The sequence below is a fragment of the Lineus longissimus genome, chromosome 6, assembly GCF_910592395.1.
Source record: "Lineus longissimus chromosome 6, tnLinLong1.2, whole genome shotgun sequence".
NCBI lineage: Eukaryota > Metazoa > Nemertea > Pilidiophora > Heteronemertea > Lineidae > Lineus > Lineus longissimus.
Genome location: NC_088313.1, coordinates 16,065,430 through 16,081,864, shown reverse-complemented (window position 1 = coordinate 16,081,864; position 16,435 = coordinate 16,065,430). Strand labels below are relative to the sequence as shown.

Genomic DNA, 16,435 nt, shown 5'->3' with positions numbered 1-16,435 from the left:
GCCATAAGCCTAGAGTACACCTGTCATCACAATGGTGTGGACTTTTGGAAACGAGATGTTCCGATGAGACAATAATATGGTGTCTCCAGGCAAAATTGAGGACAAGTATTCAGTTGACATGTCTGGCCATCCTAATATAGTGAGACAGTTTTAAAGACAAGATGTGCTGTGGATGATGCAAGACACTGACCATATCCTTTAGGAAATGTGAATATGTCTTTGAAATACTGAGGAGTTATAGCATGACCCGAAAGACATGGCCAGAATGTTTCTTTGTCCTTAGAACATCCTGTCTCCAATACAGCCAGGACAGTTTGGAGGCAATTTTCCATGGAAAATTTCACCTTCTGGCTATCCCTGGGCCGACCGAATTGAAACTCCAATAGTGCCGACAGGACCTGACAGAGTACAGTGTAATGGTTAAATGCTTTACACTATTCTCTGTTAGGCCCTGTTAGCGCTATCGGTGTTTCGATTCGGTCAGCCCTGGTGTATTTATAATACAAAGGTGTCTCTCAGATACCAGGGACAGTTTTAGACCTTCTTCGGACACATTCACACCATGGTGCGACCTCGAGTTAAGAACTGTTTACAACTCCCATGTGACAGCTCAAATTCCATGGAGTTGCGACTGCCATAGACTGAAGGTTGGGGTGTTGAAATACGTAACTAAAAAGCTACCTCCCATTCCAAGCACAATGCTATAGGACAGTTTCAGTGCAACAAGGGCATCCAGCTCCTCTCAGAGGCCAGGGCATTATAGAACACACAAAGAATACGTTTTCTTCAAAAATGGTAGATTTAATTAGCATTGTTTTACATTACGCTTTGAAGGCAAAGTGAGTGAATCGATGTTCATCGATAAATCTGACACTAATTTCATACCAAACTGGACAGAATACTATTTAAGTTTACAAGAACAAGAAAACCTGTATACTTATGAACTCGCCCGGTTTTTTTCGTGTTCTACTTGAAATCAGTTGTGGATGCAATACAGAATCAGACATGGAAGACCTGTATGCTACATGGGAGGCCAATACACACAATGTTCATTGGACGTGAAGACATTTTTTCAAGATAAATCTATGATTTTAGTTCAATTAATTGAGATTCAATTAGAGATGGACACCAATCTATCCCATTCCCTACCTTCAACAAGGCACCAAGCCAAATGATCTTGCATAAAATCAAAGGTCAGATAATTAACAAATTAAAGGTTCCTTTCATAATTCATCAATGCTAACCATTTTTTTATTTACAGGAATATCTTGCTTACCCGAGAAACTGTCATGCCTTTAGTTTTCAGACAACTTCTGCGCAAATTGAAATAAATAATACAATAATGCCTTTTTTAACCAATTTCATGAATCAATACAAGCCTTCTATGAATTCGAATCTACAAGGCATGAAAGGGTTGATTGGAAACCTAGCCATCTTCATGTTTCATCCACTGTGAAATTTGGAAATTGATATCTTATCCAACCCTTTTTGTTTTAAGAACGACATTTTGTATCAAAACACACCAGTAACAACTACCTACAAGCAATCTATCAACTACAGAGATGGGGTATAGTATTTCCCTGTATCATTTTGATTTAGCCTACCAGGCTGATCAACTTAGATCAACCTGGATTGTAACTATTATCCCAGCCATTACCAAAACGGAAAGAATCTCAAAAAGACCAAGATCCGAATGTTCAAATATGTCAGTTTGCACAAAATGTACCTAGAGACATTTCTGGTTGAAAAATTCACCAACCAGTCATTCACTGATACACATATACATCATGATTAAGACAAACAGTGTCATAAACAAACTGACAATCATTTCAATTCTGGCAGTGTATGTAAACACCAGAAACAATTCAGTCATTTCCAAATTCAGTCCAAAAGTTGGGCCGAGGATATTTCCAGCGAAGTGCCAGAGATACACTGCAAGCCAACTGATGTTGGCCAGCTAGAATAGGTCTGGCCAGATGTAAACATCGGTGTTCATCCAGGATTAGGATAAATATTCCTCCTGGTGCATTGGTCGAAACGCTCAGAACAGGAGATACCCTCAAGCCCCACACCTCAACAGGCCTATGAACCTACAGAATATATACATAAATGACAGATATGCGTCTATCACTCAGTCAGACAACTACAACATTTGGGGGAAAATGTGACAAACACGTTTGATTTAATAACAATTATAATCAAAGCATTGCCAAATTTTATTTAAGCTCGTAAACATGGGCCGGTCCAACGACACATAATCTGAGAGATACCGGATCATGAACAGTAGTCACATCCTAATATTTCAACAACACAGATGGAAATATAAAATTAAATGATCTTTTTTTTACAAATTTATTTGTTTATTAAAAATCACTACTACCTACCCTAATGTGACTAAGATCAACAATTTAGCTGAAACAAGAGTTAAAACAAAGGAAAGAATCAACAACTTGAAGTGTACCAAACTTGCAGAATATTTATATCATTACTTACAAAGCCAGGTCTAAAAGTTGACCAAAGTGAGGGAGGCACCGAGCTAAAGAGTTAATCCCATGAGGACAGACGTTTCTACTTTCAACTGATGACATGCGAAAATTAACAAATTTAGTTGTAAACCATGATCTTGAAAATGGTTACCATATAACATACTGATGATTGGCGAAGTCCAAATAAATCCAAGTATTATGGATAAATGACAATATTAACTCCATTTCAGAGAGAGATAATTGAAATAAACACCCAAAACAAACATCATAGAAAAAGACATAAGCCCCTTAACCTCCTTTATACGAAAGATGCAAACCCCTGTGCACAACAAGTTTTATACAAATAATTGTTGCATTTAAAACATAAATAACGAATATGATTTGACTTGAGCCCGATTCTTAGCCGGGTCACAAACTCAAACATGAGTCTATAGCAAATGGCCCAGCTAAGCACCAAGGAATATTTCATGGGAATGACACTGACAAACAGACATCGAGAACCACCTAAGAAGACCAACACTTCTCCATTCTTGTCAACAAAATTTCTCCATTCTTTTCAACAAATACAACTACAACTTTTGCTGTGCAACTCTATTGCCGCTAAAAAAAATGCTAAGTGGTTATAAACAAATTCAGTATTGAATAATTTGAAGATGACAAAGAAGGACTTAATTGGTCTTCTGATGTGGTTCACCCAGCATTCATGCTGAACCAGCTCCTATTCAAAGGGACTTTCGCATGAGCGAAACAAAACGCCTCCATTTCAGCCAGTGTCATGAAAATTATTCTCTGTCAAGTATAGTACACAGACACAAAATAACTTTTATCACATTTTACAGTTTTAGCATGGCGTGATACTGGTAATGTTCTCTAGAGGTAATCTGGTCCAGCAAGAATGCCAACTATCTCATCCTTCAAACAGCTTTAGTTACCAACTCTGGTACATTTGAACTTGGACTTGCAGCACCAATGAGTTCAACCGAAAACCCATCACATGTACTTTAAAGTAATGTGTTTTTGGTTCAACTCATAATGTAATGGGTTTCAGAAAACATACAGATGTAGACCTTGCCCACAAAAGGATGCTAAAATTGTTTGAAGAACCGAGCAATAAACTAAAGTCCACTACACTAATTTCTTAGCCTCGAAGAAACTTTTTAAATGTCTCATCTGCCAGAATCCAGTGATAAGTAAGATAACGGTCTGGGCGATGGACCACCATAGGACACGCTGGTTTGTACTTTCGCTTGTCTGGCGGAAACGTTCCTCACGGTACTGAAAAACGAGAAGCAAAGGGTGAACAATTTTTGAAGAAACTAGAAAAAGAATACCATCACTTCACAACCTACTCATAACAATCAGTTTCAAATGTTCCTCAACTTACAAAACATTGAATTATTACCAGCATCACATTTTAACCCAACTGTGTGAGCCAGCCCCAAATTGACCATAGATACTCTTGGTCACAGTCACACCAATGGCAACCTTGTTAAAGACTTGAATTGTTTCGAATAACCAAGTCACGTTTTTCCTTTTGTTGTTCAACGATGCTGTTCCCATGATGTACTGCAATGGGGTGGCCAAAAAATTATTTAAATATCTCGCTGATGTCCTCTTTCCACACAAAGAGTCAATCATTATACTTACTCTCTGATAATTCTGTTCTTTTGTAATCTGCTCGACCTGGTCCAGGAGCTGTCGTACTCGGAGCTGGAGCTCGTTCAACTTATCTTTCGCGGCAATCTGCTGGTAGTCATTGGCATGCTCTCCAACCTGGACGTCAAGGTGCACACGCTGCAAGAAGACAGGAGTAGTTAGTCAACAAAGGAAAGATCACCACCTCTGACACCTTGTAAAGTTATTAAACACCCCTTTATTGGTTCTCTTGCAGTGCAGATACCATTCCTAGATGATTTCAGTCAGAAGGGGAGGACACAACAACGGAATCCCATTATGAATTTCTTGCCCTGAAATCTTCAATCTTGATATCACCTAGATCAAATTCGAGTATCTTTTTGCCATGCCAACAGTTGGAAAACTGTCTCAAGTCAAAATGATAATCATAGCAACCTGCCAATAGCTTTTTCAAAGAAAGATGGTCAACTTACCAACTGTCCACCTCCGAACCAAGCTGATGAGTTCGAATGCAAGCATACAGTGTGTTCACCTGAAGAGTGGGACGTAAATGTGAAACGACCTTCCGCGGCATAAGTCTGAAAGAGAAGAGGTCATTTGAATATGGTGCAAGATAATAGGAATCCGAAGACTCCTTTGAGGCACATTGAGAACAAACAATAGAACCGATTTGATTGATTAATTTGACTTTGTAGGAAATGAAATATAAACTGTATGATGCTTTCATCACACACCTGTTCTACTTGTACAGCCTTGTACAAAATATTGTCTTTAAAGTTGTTTAACGTTTGGAAACATTATCTTTGAAATGAGTCAGAAGTTTGCCTTGGATTTATCACATTATCAACAACTGAGCCAGTCTAAAATCAAAAGAAGCATAAAAGCCATAGCCTAGTTTCAGTAGATTTACATTTATGAAACATATAACACGAGTCCCTATAAAGTTGGCACCACTTCTCAATTACCAATTGCAAAGTTGCACTTTCACTTCAATTTAGAAAGCTCAACACTTTCCTTCACCTTGCCCTGGTGCTACCCTGTGTTTTCATTTGTGTTGATGAAATACGGAACAAAATGTAGTCAATGACATCTGTGCAAATAGTGACTAGAGGTGACTTATCAGATACTAGTTTCAGAACTAAATAAAACTTGAAAGTGCTAAGCAAAGATTAGAAGACAGTCAGTGATTTGAAGTGGAATGACTTTAATACAGGTAAGAATCAAATATTGCAAACAAGAAAGGCACATAAAATTAGCATTAAGCGTTAATTTGTTTGACATGTATTCCATCACCACCACAACCTCCTCAACAACAGAACAAGCCCACCATGTCCATGTTTGTTATTCCACACACATCCGCATGGCCACAAATGATATCATGAAGCAAACAAAAAGATCAATCCCTGTCTTGATTTCTTCAGAAGCAACGGGTCAGAATTAGTTGTAGTAGAGCATCATGGAGAATACTTCAGTTTATTACAATCAACTATGTAATATCATTCTTCAACATACACTCCACAAGAAAGAATGGGCCACAATTGTCCCCACTCACTGCCTGTACAAGACAACTAATTCTGACCAACATCCTCCACATCACCGAGTGGCAACCTAAAATCACCCCCTTACCCTCGATAATATGGCTTTACTGGATGGATCAAGTACTTCAACATGCATCCCCAAGTAGCTCATGACATAGTCCTTGGCTTGAGGATCGTACATAAGCACCTTATAGTGGCCTGAAATTTAGGTACGTAGGTGAGAATAAGAGCGGAGAAAACAATACAAAATCCAGCAGGAGGGTTACTGTCCAAAGCACAGTGAGTTTTCATTCATGTATGCAATGTTTGCTTGACCTGGGATCTTTTCCTGTCTGTGCATAACAAATTTTTGCCGATAGTTTTTTTGTTTCAGACAATCTGTCACTTTCTCACAGGAAACCAAGGAAAATGTTCAGTGTCTTGCTTTTCTCTGAAACTGGGGAAGGACACACCAATTTAGTCAGTCTGAAAATGACACTGTACATGCATGTATGGGGGGGGGGGGGCTAGGGATGAAAAGGATCCATAACCATTGAACAATGCAGAACCATCTATAACCATTGAACTCTAGGTGAGATATCCAAGACCTTCACACAAAATAATTAAAATATCAAAAAGACAAATTCTCAGAGGAAAAGATCCTAGGTTGACTAACAGACAAGATCCATGAATGAAGATAAGAGGCATAATTCAGACCTGAATCAATCAACTTGGGTATCTTCAGGAAGAATAATTCACACAGTGTTTTACTGTCACGTTTTTCTTTTGGAGAACCAGTTCCCTTACTGATAAAAAATTTGTAACAATTTTGTGTTTTCTCGGCAGGCCTGCCAACATAGCCGTTCCCGGAGCAAGCCAGCTTGGCAAGTTTAAGGCCTGCCTGATTCTACAAGCAGGCTAGGCCAGGAGCGTCCATGTGTCTTCAAATGATACAAAATGTATGAAAGGTGAAAGAGCTGAATGATGAGTCTGAATTCAACCTCTTGCAAAGTTAAGTGTGTAACATGGCTCATTCTGCGGTGAGTAGGTCAATACAAAGCCACACCAAAACTGAAACAAAACTAGAAGACAACATGGATTAGTGTCTGATGACCCTAAAAGCCAACACTGTTAGTATTACAAGCAACTAAAAATACTTCGAGAGACCAAAAAGTCATCATCATTGCCACAAATGTTGACAGGTTTATCAAGAGATACTCAGCAGAGGGATGTCGGCTCAGTATTGAGACAATGAAAACATTTGTTGATAACAACACAACAGTAGTTTGTCAGTCGGTCCTGGAATAAACCAGTAACTTCCCAACCTCAGTTCATACATCGAGTTCTAGAAATTACCCCTTCTACTTCTGCGAATGAACTGAATATCACCTGATTAAAGTCTGTCAACATCTGGTAGCTCGGACAACCATTCCCTCTGCAACCTCTTACCCGAGATAATAATGTTTTTTCTTCGGGATCTTTGACATCAACATGAAAACCCAGACCGCCTTTCGTTTTTATATACGAGTTGGCACTTTTGTCAAAAACTTCCACTTTATACCTGCCTGTTTACAAAAGAAAGTATTAGATGAAATATCAAATCTAAATATAGACCATTCTTCAGGATAGATTAAAGGGTTGACCATAGGTACCACCATTTTGGCTACCAATTAAAGAAACACAAAGGGAATGTCAATTTCAAGGGTGGGAGTCGGTTCTTTGTTTTCCATAGTCATAGTATGACTCATAGAACGTCCCAACCTTGCTGGTATTTTGGCCCCCTCAGACTGGTGGCGAGTGGTGCGGTGTCAACTATCGTATGACGTAGGAAGTATTTTGTTTTAGGTCATTTAATTTTACCAATTTTTCTTTACAGCATGTTAACAGATCTTCGTGATCGTGACAAGCAGTGCCAGCGGAGCAAATTTCAGATTACCCCAAAAAACTAAAGGGTGAGATTTGATTATGGCATTCCTACAGCACTCAAGGGTTGTACCACCATCTGCATCGCCATCGCCGCCGGCATCGGGTAGGCCTATCCAGACCAGTATTGAGTATCCTTCACAATCACATCACCAGTCAGTCCAGTGACAATGACAAAAAGGGAATAGTCATGGGAATACCCAATGTTATGAACTCATTGAACTACTACTCAGTCTACTGAATGAAGGCACAGCCTACCGGCCTCACTGTGCATAGTACACTGCTGCCGTGTACATCCTGTACATGGTGCACTGTTGACGTGTATAATGTAAGCAGCATGAAATTTTATAAACAGATTGTGCATGTTCATGGAACGATTTCTCACCTACTACCATCGTTTCTTCAGGAATTTCTTCTATAAAACATTTCTTTTCTGTTTCACCTATATGGAAGTAAAGTGCTGAAGCGCTTGAAATATAAATTAATAGAATAAATGCGATAATTTGTTGAAGCCGGTCCATTTCGACGGTCAATGTGTACAACTATGGCGGACGTACTACTGCGCAAGCGCAGTTGAGCTTGCCACGTCCTCCGATGGCACTGCCATCTGCAGCGAAGTGGACTAACTAACTATACTAGGTGTCAAAAAATAAAACAAATATTTTAAACGTGACCCTTCTCAGATGTTTGAGCCATGTGCTGTCATGTAGGTCTACGTGCATTTGCTTTTTACTAGGGCCATTCATATGCCCCAAATTAAAAGGTAAATGATTGATTACAAACAGCGAGTGAAACTAGCCAGTTGTCGGGATGTGCCTTTGTCTCCGCCGAGTCCGGTGCATGTGAAAGGGGTTCGAGAACCAAACGCAGCAGGAGAATCAGCCCGAGGCTAAATTTACTTTAACACCGGGTATTTGAAGGCAAGCGGAGCTACCATCCAGGGTCGAACTGTCCCTGACCTGATTTACAGTATGTCTCCAAGTTTAAATGAAAGATGCTAAATAATATTTTCAAATCTCAGTGTGTATTCAGACAGTAAAAGATTCAAGTCAGCATTTTACAATAACAATAAATGGTAATTGGAGCTTTGCGGGAGAATTATAGTAAAAATTCGGAGGCGGAGTATATTGAAAACAACTGGTTATGCCAGGATGAGGCCCTACATACAAGAGAAGCAAATATCTACCCCATGATTTCCTCAGGATGGGGGTATTTAAACACCTGCCGCCGTAGGAGAGAATGCGGAGTGTGGTTTCAGTGCAGACGACAACAGACTATCAGTCTCCGCCGGCGGTGCATATGAGAGGTCACAGAACGACTCCACGCGAGTGCGTTCTGCCACTTCAGACTCGTCGTTTGGTGGCGTCTCTTGTTCAAAAAGACACAATGCGATTTTAAAGTCGCAAACATAATTAACCATGGCCAAAATGGACCCGAAGGCAATGAGAATGATCGGGGTGAACCCCATGATTAGTCCAAATACACCAAGAAATCGGGCTTGCGCTGACACGAAATTTCCAATTATACGACTACAGGGTATGTCCTTTTGATGCCAACATCGCGTTGGGTCGTTTGAGGGTGCACCGCCAAAGTATTCGTGCAGAGCACAGCATTCATATGCCTCATTTAAATTGATGAGGTCTCGCACCGCGCGGGATGCGTCCGGTCCATGAAATTTTAAGGCCATAGCATCAAGTCTTTGAATTCCTTCCGTGATGCTCGTGCGCAAAGCACCATTATAGTAAGTCCCTGTTTGTCCATGGATGTACGCAAGGCTACCAGCCGCCAAAGCAAAACACACCTCAAATATCACCAACCAAATCAGTGTCAACATGAGCAGAAAATTCCACTTTGTATTGAAATGTTGCATCAATCTGAATCCGACTGGAGAGAATGACGTCAGGACGCATCCGGCAAGCAAAATATTCGCGGCCGTAAGAATGTTTGAGACGTATTCCACATCCCTATCGTCCCAGTATCTTTGGATTTGGGCCATCTCGGCCCCAGCTGAAGCGTAGAAGACGAGGACACCGACAAGTCCAGCGCCAACGGATGTGAAGAGGAGGACAGTTACCATGGCGAGACAAACGAAAAGGGTGGTCGAACTACCACAGACCAAGGCCGAGAGTGGTTCGGCATACGGAACCTTCATGGTCAAAGTTTGGCACAACCACTTACAGTGTTCGGAATTCGACGGAAAAGTTTTAAAGGTGAAGTTTCTCACAACCACTGATGCAGTTTCCTCCTGTATTTGCAAACAACTCGTGTCTCGAAGCAATTCGATCACTCCGCGTCGACTATCTCCGATAGCAGGATGCTCCTCATACCCATTTGCCTGAAATATCCAAATTTATTTGCTTGGCGGTAGAATTCATCATCTGTTCGATCTTGGCTCTAAACGTACTAAAGTAAAGAAATGATCCTTTTGCAGCTGTCATGTATGGGACTGACGCTCTCAGAAGGAAGACAAGAACATCTTTGGCGAGAAATCGTAAATTCTTGAAATCAAATCTTTGACCATGCTCGGCGTCAGTGGAGATGTCGTGTGGTATTGATTATTCATGGGTCACTTCAAAACAACAAAACAAGGTTTTTTCCTTTAATTATCTACGGTCTGTGGTGCCATTTCATGTGCCATTGACTCCTCTAATTTGCCCACCCACTGTCAGGTCGGGTGCGCTACCAAGGGAAACGCCCTTGATGCATCAGTGGACGTCGCTTTTGTTTTTCAGCTGGGCGTATACTGGGAGCGGGCCCCCCAAGGAGGTAGGATTCAATTGGGCCGGATTAATGTTCGCAACTTGACCGATAGGGGACTCTTTTGATAGAAATCACAGTACATGGAATACACCACCACTTAACACAGTAGTCTTTTTTTCACTGGGGCATTTGCAGGGAGGTTTAGAGCGGCTACCCTAACGTAACGGTCATTTTGTCATAAATTTCAACCCATTAAGACATTGTGCACAATTTTGGTATATTCCTAACAAATATCAAAGCTAGGTGGCACGACTTGTAAGAGCATTCTTGCACCTATTTTATAATCCTTTTGAGTGCAATAAATAGGTCACAGATCACAATATGTTCACTGCACGTAGTATATTCCTTGATTATTTTCATTCGTCGTAAATAGAGCGGGACAAGCATTTAAAATGCTTGTGCAACGAACTTTGGGAGAATAGCCACGACTATGTATATGAACATGTATGTATGAACAGTTTTATACGACATAAGCAGAAATGAAACACGTTGAAAGAATCATATAAAATCCCTTAATCAGGTGAGTGATTATAATCTCCCTCATTGAGCTCAACATCAGTTGAGGCTACCTGCAACATTAGTATTAAAGCGGTACAGGTTTTGCTGTAAAGTCGAGATTGTGACAAATTCCTACGTGGACGCAGGCACGGAAAATGACATCGCAAATAAGACACAGGGTCAAGACGTGTTGTGTAGTGTTCTGGCATCCTGTCTAGGGGGACCAGCATCGTAGACGACAGTATTCAATGCAGGAGTCAATGAAGACAAGCGTACTCTTCTTAACTCAACTTAGGAGTACATGTTCGAGCAGTTCGTCGCTCCCTGTCTGAACGTCAAGGTTGAGACAAGGGGAGTTGTCGGTGTGAGCTCTGCTGAGAAATCGATCCATCAGAATCTTCTCACGCTGATCTAGAGACTATAGCAGAACACCTTTCAAAGAAAGAGGCATCCTGAGATTCAGGTGTTTTTTTACTCCTTCGTCATATCGAGAGGCGGAGTGTATCTGATTGAAAACCACTGGTTATACCAGGATGGGAAAGAGGCGGCATGTCACAATCTGAAGACATGCCTGAGCCACATTTCCTTATCTGAACCTCACAACTCAGACTTGAGTTATCATGTACATGTACAATCATATAATATTTTCTCGACCATTTCAGAAGGGACCTGCCCCGTGACAACCAGACGTATTTAATTGGTGCTATCAGAATGAATTACTCAACAACCAAAATGTTCACTGGAACCACCCAGATGCCGGGTATCAGTACCTCAGTTACACCGGGTAACTTTTAAAACTATTCCGGGATGCACCAATTAAGGAAAATACACGAAATAATCATTAATCAATTTCGCGAAAAAAAACAATTGCTGATCATTATGTTGATGTATATACAATGAAATATTATTTATCGATTTGACATATTCTAATGTCTTTTAAATCCGTCATTAATGTAAACGAAAATGATTCAATAGTATGGCCGATGTGCGCCAAGGACCTGAAATCGCTGAAAGAAAAGTATGACGCTCATGACGTTCATGACGTCATTAAAGGATCAAGCTGATCACATTATTAAAGGTATAATAATATGTACATGTCGTTTGTTTCTCTTCGAGGAGATTCAGCAAGTGGTTACTACTTCGTAATTCTGCGGCCGGTAGGAATCGTTACCTTCATCATCGTCGCGCTCGTCATCATCTGCCGATTCTGGAGGGAGAAATTTGCGAAGTGTTTTGGTAAGTGCGCGTGTGATGTCACCATGCAGCCATTTTTCAGCGAAATAACAATTACCCATCCTGTCCATAGAGATGGCAGTGTCGTCTTTACCTACAAGGTTTTACAAATAGCCAATGCATGTGCTGGCGTTGTCTTTATTCTGCACTTTGGGTCCTAGGTTGGAGAGAGGTCGTCTCAAAGAAAGAATTTCGAAATGTAATTTGGTGATAGGTGAAAGGTGAATTATTATTATCATATATCTGCGTCTCATTTTCAGATTACATGCGGCCTGGACAGAACGACTGTAACGGTCTGTCAGGCCGGCGGCAAAGATGTTGCGAGTGCCTTGCCAAAATGTTTTCTCCTGGTAAGTATTTCATAGCCAACTCGCGCTGGTCCTATTCTTTGGGACATGATTTTCAGACGTACGCAGGCCTCCCTATGATGTTGTATTGGACCGCCTAGTCATAGTTTAACGAGATACAACCCATATGCTCTTTTGGTTTACGGAAATGACCAAGCGATTAATGATAAAACATAATCGGATCCCATTGGAACTATACTGTAAGCTCGGCCAGGAGCGGTCGCAACTGCCGACCTGCGTTGTATGGAAATGGAATAATAATAATAGAAAGCAGTTAACGAGTTAATTACGACCAAATCAACAAAAACGCCCAATTTTACTTTCAGGTGTATCAGCCCAAACGACTTCAGACAGGCGAACAAGTGATCCAGTCGCACAGACTATGTGGGACCGAAACGATCACATATCATTGGGTATCACAGACATGCGAGCAGCGGAGCCAACTGGTACTGCAGAACTACCCCCGTCTTATGATTCGCTGCGTAGAAGAGGCGAATTTGATGTCCCGGGTCCTGTACAGCCAATGGCACAGCCTCCAATAACACCCGAGTTTTTGCCCCAACCACCAAGTTACGACGATGCGACGAAAGATCAGAATCGGCCTGATTTCGTTGTCTGAACTTGTATTAAAACTGTTCCGAACTGATGATCTTGGGTCCGAGCAAAAAGGCCAGTCAGAGAATTATCTGTCTGTCTGCCTTAACTAGTGTCATCATCTGGATCATCACCTGTGTTACAGTGTATAGCAACACAGATGTTTGTTTCAAAGACGCACGACAGCTCCTGAACGATTGGACAGTACGCGAAATTTGACAACGTCACCTAAACGTGTACGAATATCAGGAAGGCGCCTCAAAGAGGTGGAACTAGACTAAGAATGGCAGAGCATTGAGCATTAACTTATATGTTCTTAGTATCATATGTATAATATGTAATTTATTTAATTTAATGAATAAACCATTTACATGTATATTCAATCTATGTACAGTGTCAATCGGCGTCAATAGCAAATCAAGGTTCATGGAATTGGTGACGTCGCGATGGAGTCTTTAGGCCCGATTGTCGCACACCGCCGATAAATCGTCTTGCGCAAAGAGGATCTCATCAACTGATGAATTGTCCAGATTTGAACGCCTATAAATCGCAGAAGTCCATCCCTGGTTTCTCGCCGTCCAGAGTCTGAAGGATTTTTTGTTCATGGTTGGTTCTTGAATCTCAAAGAAGTTTCATAACTTGAGAGCTTCGGCTGCAAAAAAGGAAACGAAATCAATGAACTTGACACCGGAGGGGCGTGGTTCATTTCTAGTTTCGGTGGAAGCGAACCAGAACGGGTAATGATAAAATCCCCGGGATAAAATCTTAGGATATTTCCGTTTTCACATCTCAGTTAAGGTATTCATTATTTTGACTACAAAAAGTCTCAGTGACTGATACAAAAAGAAAAGACGAACCTGGCCAAGATTTTCAATCGCTTCTTCATAAGACGGGATCCTATCTAGGTCGCCCTTAACCGTCAACTCAGCGTACATGGGAGGTGGTGCGCCTGGGTCGCCGATGGAATGCCGCCGAGAAAGGTCTTGGGCATGGTTCGTCAGCGGTTCTTCCACAGATGGCCGCCTTACCTCAACTCTTACAGTTACTGGCAGTTCCAGGGATGAGCTTCTTTCTGAAAAGAGAAATGCAATGTTAGGCAAGATCATAGTGTTATATCGGGCCTAAAATTAGTCGAGGAGACATCGTATCTGCCTGAAGAATAAGAAACAAGCCTGTCGGCGACGCGGTTCAAGTAGGTGTGCGACAGGAGGGTCCCAACCTAAATTCGAAATAACGAGGTATAAAATATGACATACGTACGTCATGCACTACCACTCACATCAATAGTTTGTTTCATATTGATATCTGTCAACACATACACGATAAGAATAATGGTCACTACTGTGCAACCTCTGCCACAGGGGCGCTACAGTCTCTAATTGTTTTTTGGTGGACAAGAATAGACATATGCCCTGATGAGGAGATGCACTCCGGTAACCAATACCTGCTCTCCTTCTGACCCTTCCATTCTGCACTCTCCTGTTATGCGCATCTCGCGTGCCAGTCTCCGTAAATACGCCTTGGAAGCAGTTCCGGCAGGCATCACGGATCCAGAGGAAGAAGTCACGTATTCCGCCCCCGCAGCACTCGCAGATACTCTGGCAGTCATAGCCTGATGAGAGAGGAATGACTGGATGATTTCAATCTTTGTCTAAATTGACTTTCTCTCTTATGGTTCATGAAAACAACCAGTAACCATGACGACAGGAAAACAACCAGTACAAACATGGACAACTATGACATGCCCATTCAACTTGACCATTCAACTTGGGATCCAAACTAATGCATTCATTAGGAAATATCTAACTGAACAAGAACGGATTTTCCTTTAGTTCGTGACTTACCAGGCATGTGTCTTATCCTTGGACCGCATACTCTGATGAAGCCGTATACAGCGGCGATTAAAATGGCTGCGACACCAAGGCATTCTAACACAGTGGTGAAGGCCGCTGAAATCAGAAGAGATGAACTTAGGCTACTAAATTGTGGTCATTAGCCTATAGTCTTCTTCACGAGGAAATGGCACTTGGATTTTTGGTGATATCGCACAAAACATGCGGCAGATGAACGAAATGTTATACATGCAATACCATGTCATGAGAGCAACACAAAAGAAAATTGTTTACCACGGCCAGGAGCCGTTCGGGCATTCCTTATATAGAATCACAATCAGACGACTTATTCTTACATGGCTCCTCATTGACGACGGTGGAATTTGTGGCGAGAACAACATAGGATAAGGTCGTATTCTTGAATGCATTGCTACCTTTTTCGGGAATTGTCATCTGCAATTACAGAAAAAGTTAAAGGGGACTAGACGCAGAAGCTAGGGGGTGGGTGGGATGGGGGTCCAATTGGTTGTCTCTTGGCGAATAATATGCGCAGTTGGGGAACTTGATGAAGAACTGATGATCTGCTATACAAAGTAAGCCATAAGAATGCAAAGCTATGGATGTCAAAGTCGCCTCTCACCATCTTGTTCCGGCCCCCAAATTGAAATTGGTGAGAAGGAAGACGCTGACCATAAGTAGGCCTAAACAATTTTGTTAAGAACTTTTCCTAAAGCAATTAGAACTCCTTCAAAATAGAGTGAATGCCCATTTCAAACCTGGGAGGCTGTTCTTTGGAAATCAAAGGGGACTAGACGCAGAAGCTAGGGGGTGAAATCGGCATTCACTCGTTTTGAAAGAGTTATTATTGCTTAAGGATTTCAAGTTGTTGCGAAAATGGTGGCCAATCCTTAAGATTATCCAAACGTGAAAGATATCAGATTTGGTCTTGTTAAAAAATCATGCTTTACCTGTATTTTCGGTCTTTCAGGACGATCATCATAAATAATGCGCGGATATATCCATGAATTCGAGGAACTTTATATAGGCTACCCTTCGAGTCTTTGCTACATATGTGAAGATTTGAAGTAATGAGCTTAAAAATACCGGTATAGGCCTATGTATAGGCTACCACAATTATGTATTGCAACAAAGCATACTTATTTACGAGTATATAGGCTTTTTGAGTTGTATTATACGGCCATTCTATGCTTACTTGTCAATCAGATATACTTGGCATGCGGCGAGTGTTATCGACAGCCGGGCCGTGGGGCCGTCTACATTCACAGTGGTTACAAATTTCGGGTGAGGCTGGAACTTAACATTCGAGTTGTTCATTGTAGCGACTGGTATGGCATGTTAGTCCAGGATGCCCCCTATCACCTCACCCCAACCACGTCCCCTTACAACTCGTTTTTTCCCCGCCATTGTCATTTTCAAACGAACAAAGATGGAAAATGGGGTGGATTTCGGGAGAGGCTGGAACTACAACATTCAAGTTGTTTATTGTACGACTGGTATGGCATTTTTCCCGCAATAGGACGGCAAAACATACCGTTTTTAGATAAGGCAACTTCAAAAAGGGCACTTTGCGTGGGAGGGGGGGGGGGGGG

At 41.4% G+C, this 16,435-nt stretch overlaps 3 protein-coding genes across 6 annotated transcripts; 1 reads left to right on the top strand and 2 right to left on the bottom strand.

The window, feature by feature from the left end:
- Positions 1-780: 780 nt before the first annotated feature.
- LOC135489169 (transmembrane emp24 domain-containing protein 9-like) lies at positions 781-8,108 on the bottom strand. 2 transcript variants are annotated; one of them, XM_064774384.1, is made up of 5 exons: positions 7,947-8,108; positions 7,088-7,203; positions 4,595-4,699; positions 4,134-4,280; positions 781-3,761 (listed from the first exon to the last, which is right to left on the bottom strand). In XM_064774384.1, exons 1-5 carry the CDS (start codon positions 8,080-8,082, stop codon positions 3,612-3,614), a joined length of 654 nt encoding a protein of 217 aa, XP_064630454.1. In that variant the 5' UTR covers positions 8,083-8,108; the 3' UTR covers positions 781-3,611. The 2 variants fall into 2 exon arrangements, with proteins under 2 accessions (XP_064630454.1, XP_064630455.1); XM_064774385.1 differs by lacking the exon at positions 7,088-7,203 and adding an exon at positions 5,748-5,857.
- Positions 8,109-10,681: 2,573 nt separating this feature from the next.
- LOC135489297 (uncharacterized) lies at positions 10,682-13,376 on the top strand. Of its 3 annotated transcripts, none has more exons than XM_064774588.1 (5): positions 10,682-10,765; positions 11,482-11,603; positions 11,936-12,055; positions 12,313-12,402; positions 12,726-13,376. In XM_064774588.1, exons 1-5 carry the CDS (start codon positions 10,752-10,754, stop codon positions 13,016-13,018), a joined length of 639 nt encoding a protein of 212 aa, XP_064630658.1. In that variant the 5' UTR covers positions 10,682-10,751; the 3' UTR covers positions 13,019-13,376. The 3 variants fall into 3 exon arrangements, with proteins under 3 accessions (XP_064630658.1, XP_064630659.1, XP_064630660.1); XM_064774589.1 differs by having other exon boundaries at positions 10,685-10,765; positions 11,939-12,055; XM_064774590.1 differs by having other exon boundaries at positions 10,691-10,841.
- On the bottom strand, positions 13,363-15,954 carry LOC135489298 (uncharacterized). Its single transcript, XM_064774591.1, has 6 exons — positions 15,794-15,954; positions 15,182-15,278; positions 14,838-14,942; positions 14,438-14,605; positions 13,851-14,065; positions 13,363-13,645 (listed from the first exon to the last, which is right to left on the bottom strand). The coding sequence occupies exons 2-6, from the start codon at positions 15,276-15,278 to the stop codon at positions 13,595-13,597; spliced, it is 636 nt and encodes a 211-aa protein (XP_064630661.1). The 5' UTR covers positions 15,794-15,954; the 3' UTR covers positions 13,363-13,594.
- Between the last annotated feature and the right edge of the window lie 481 nt (positions 15,955-16,435).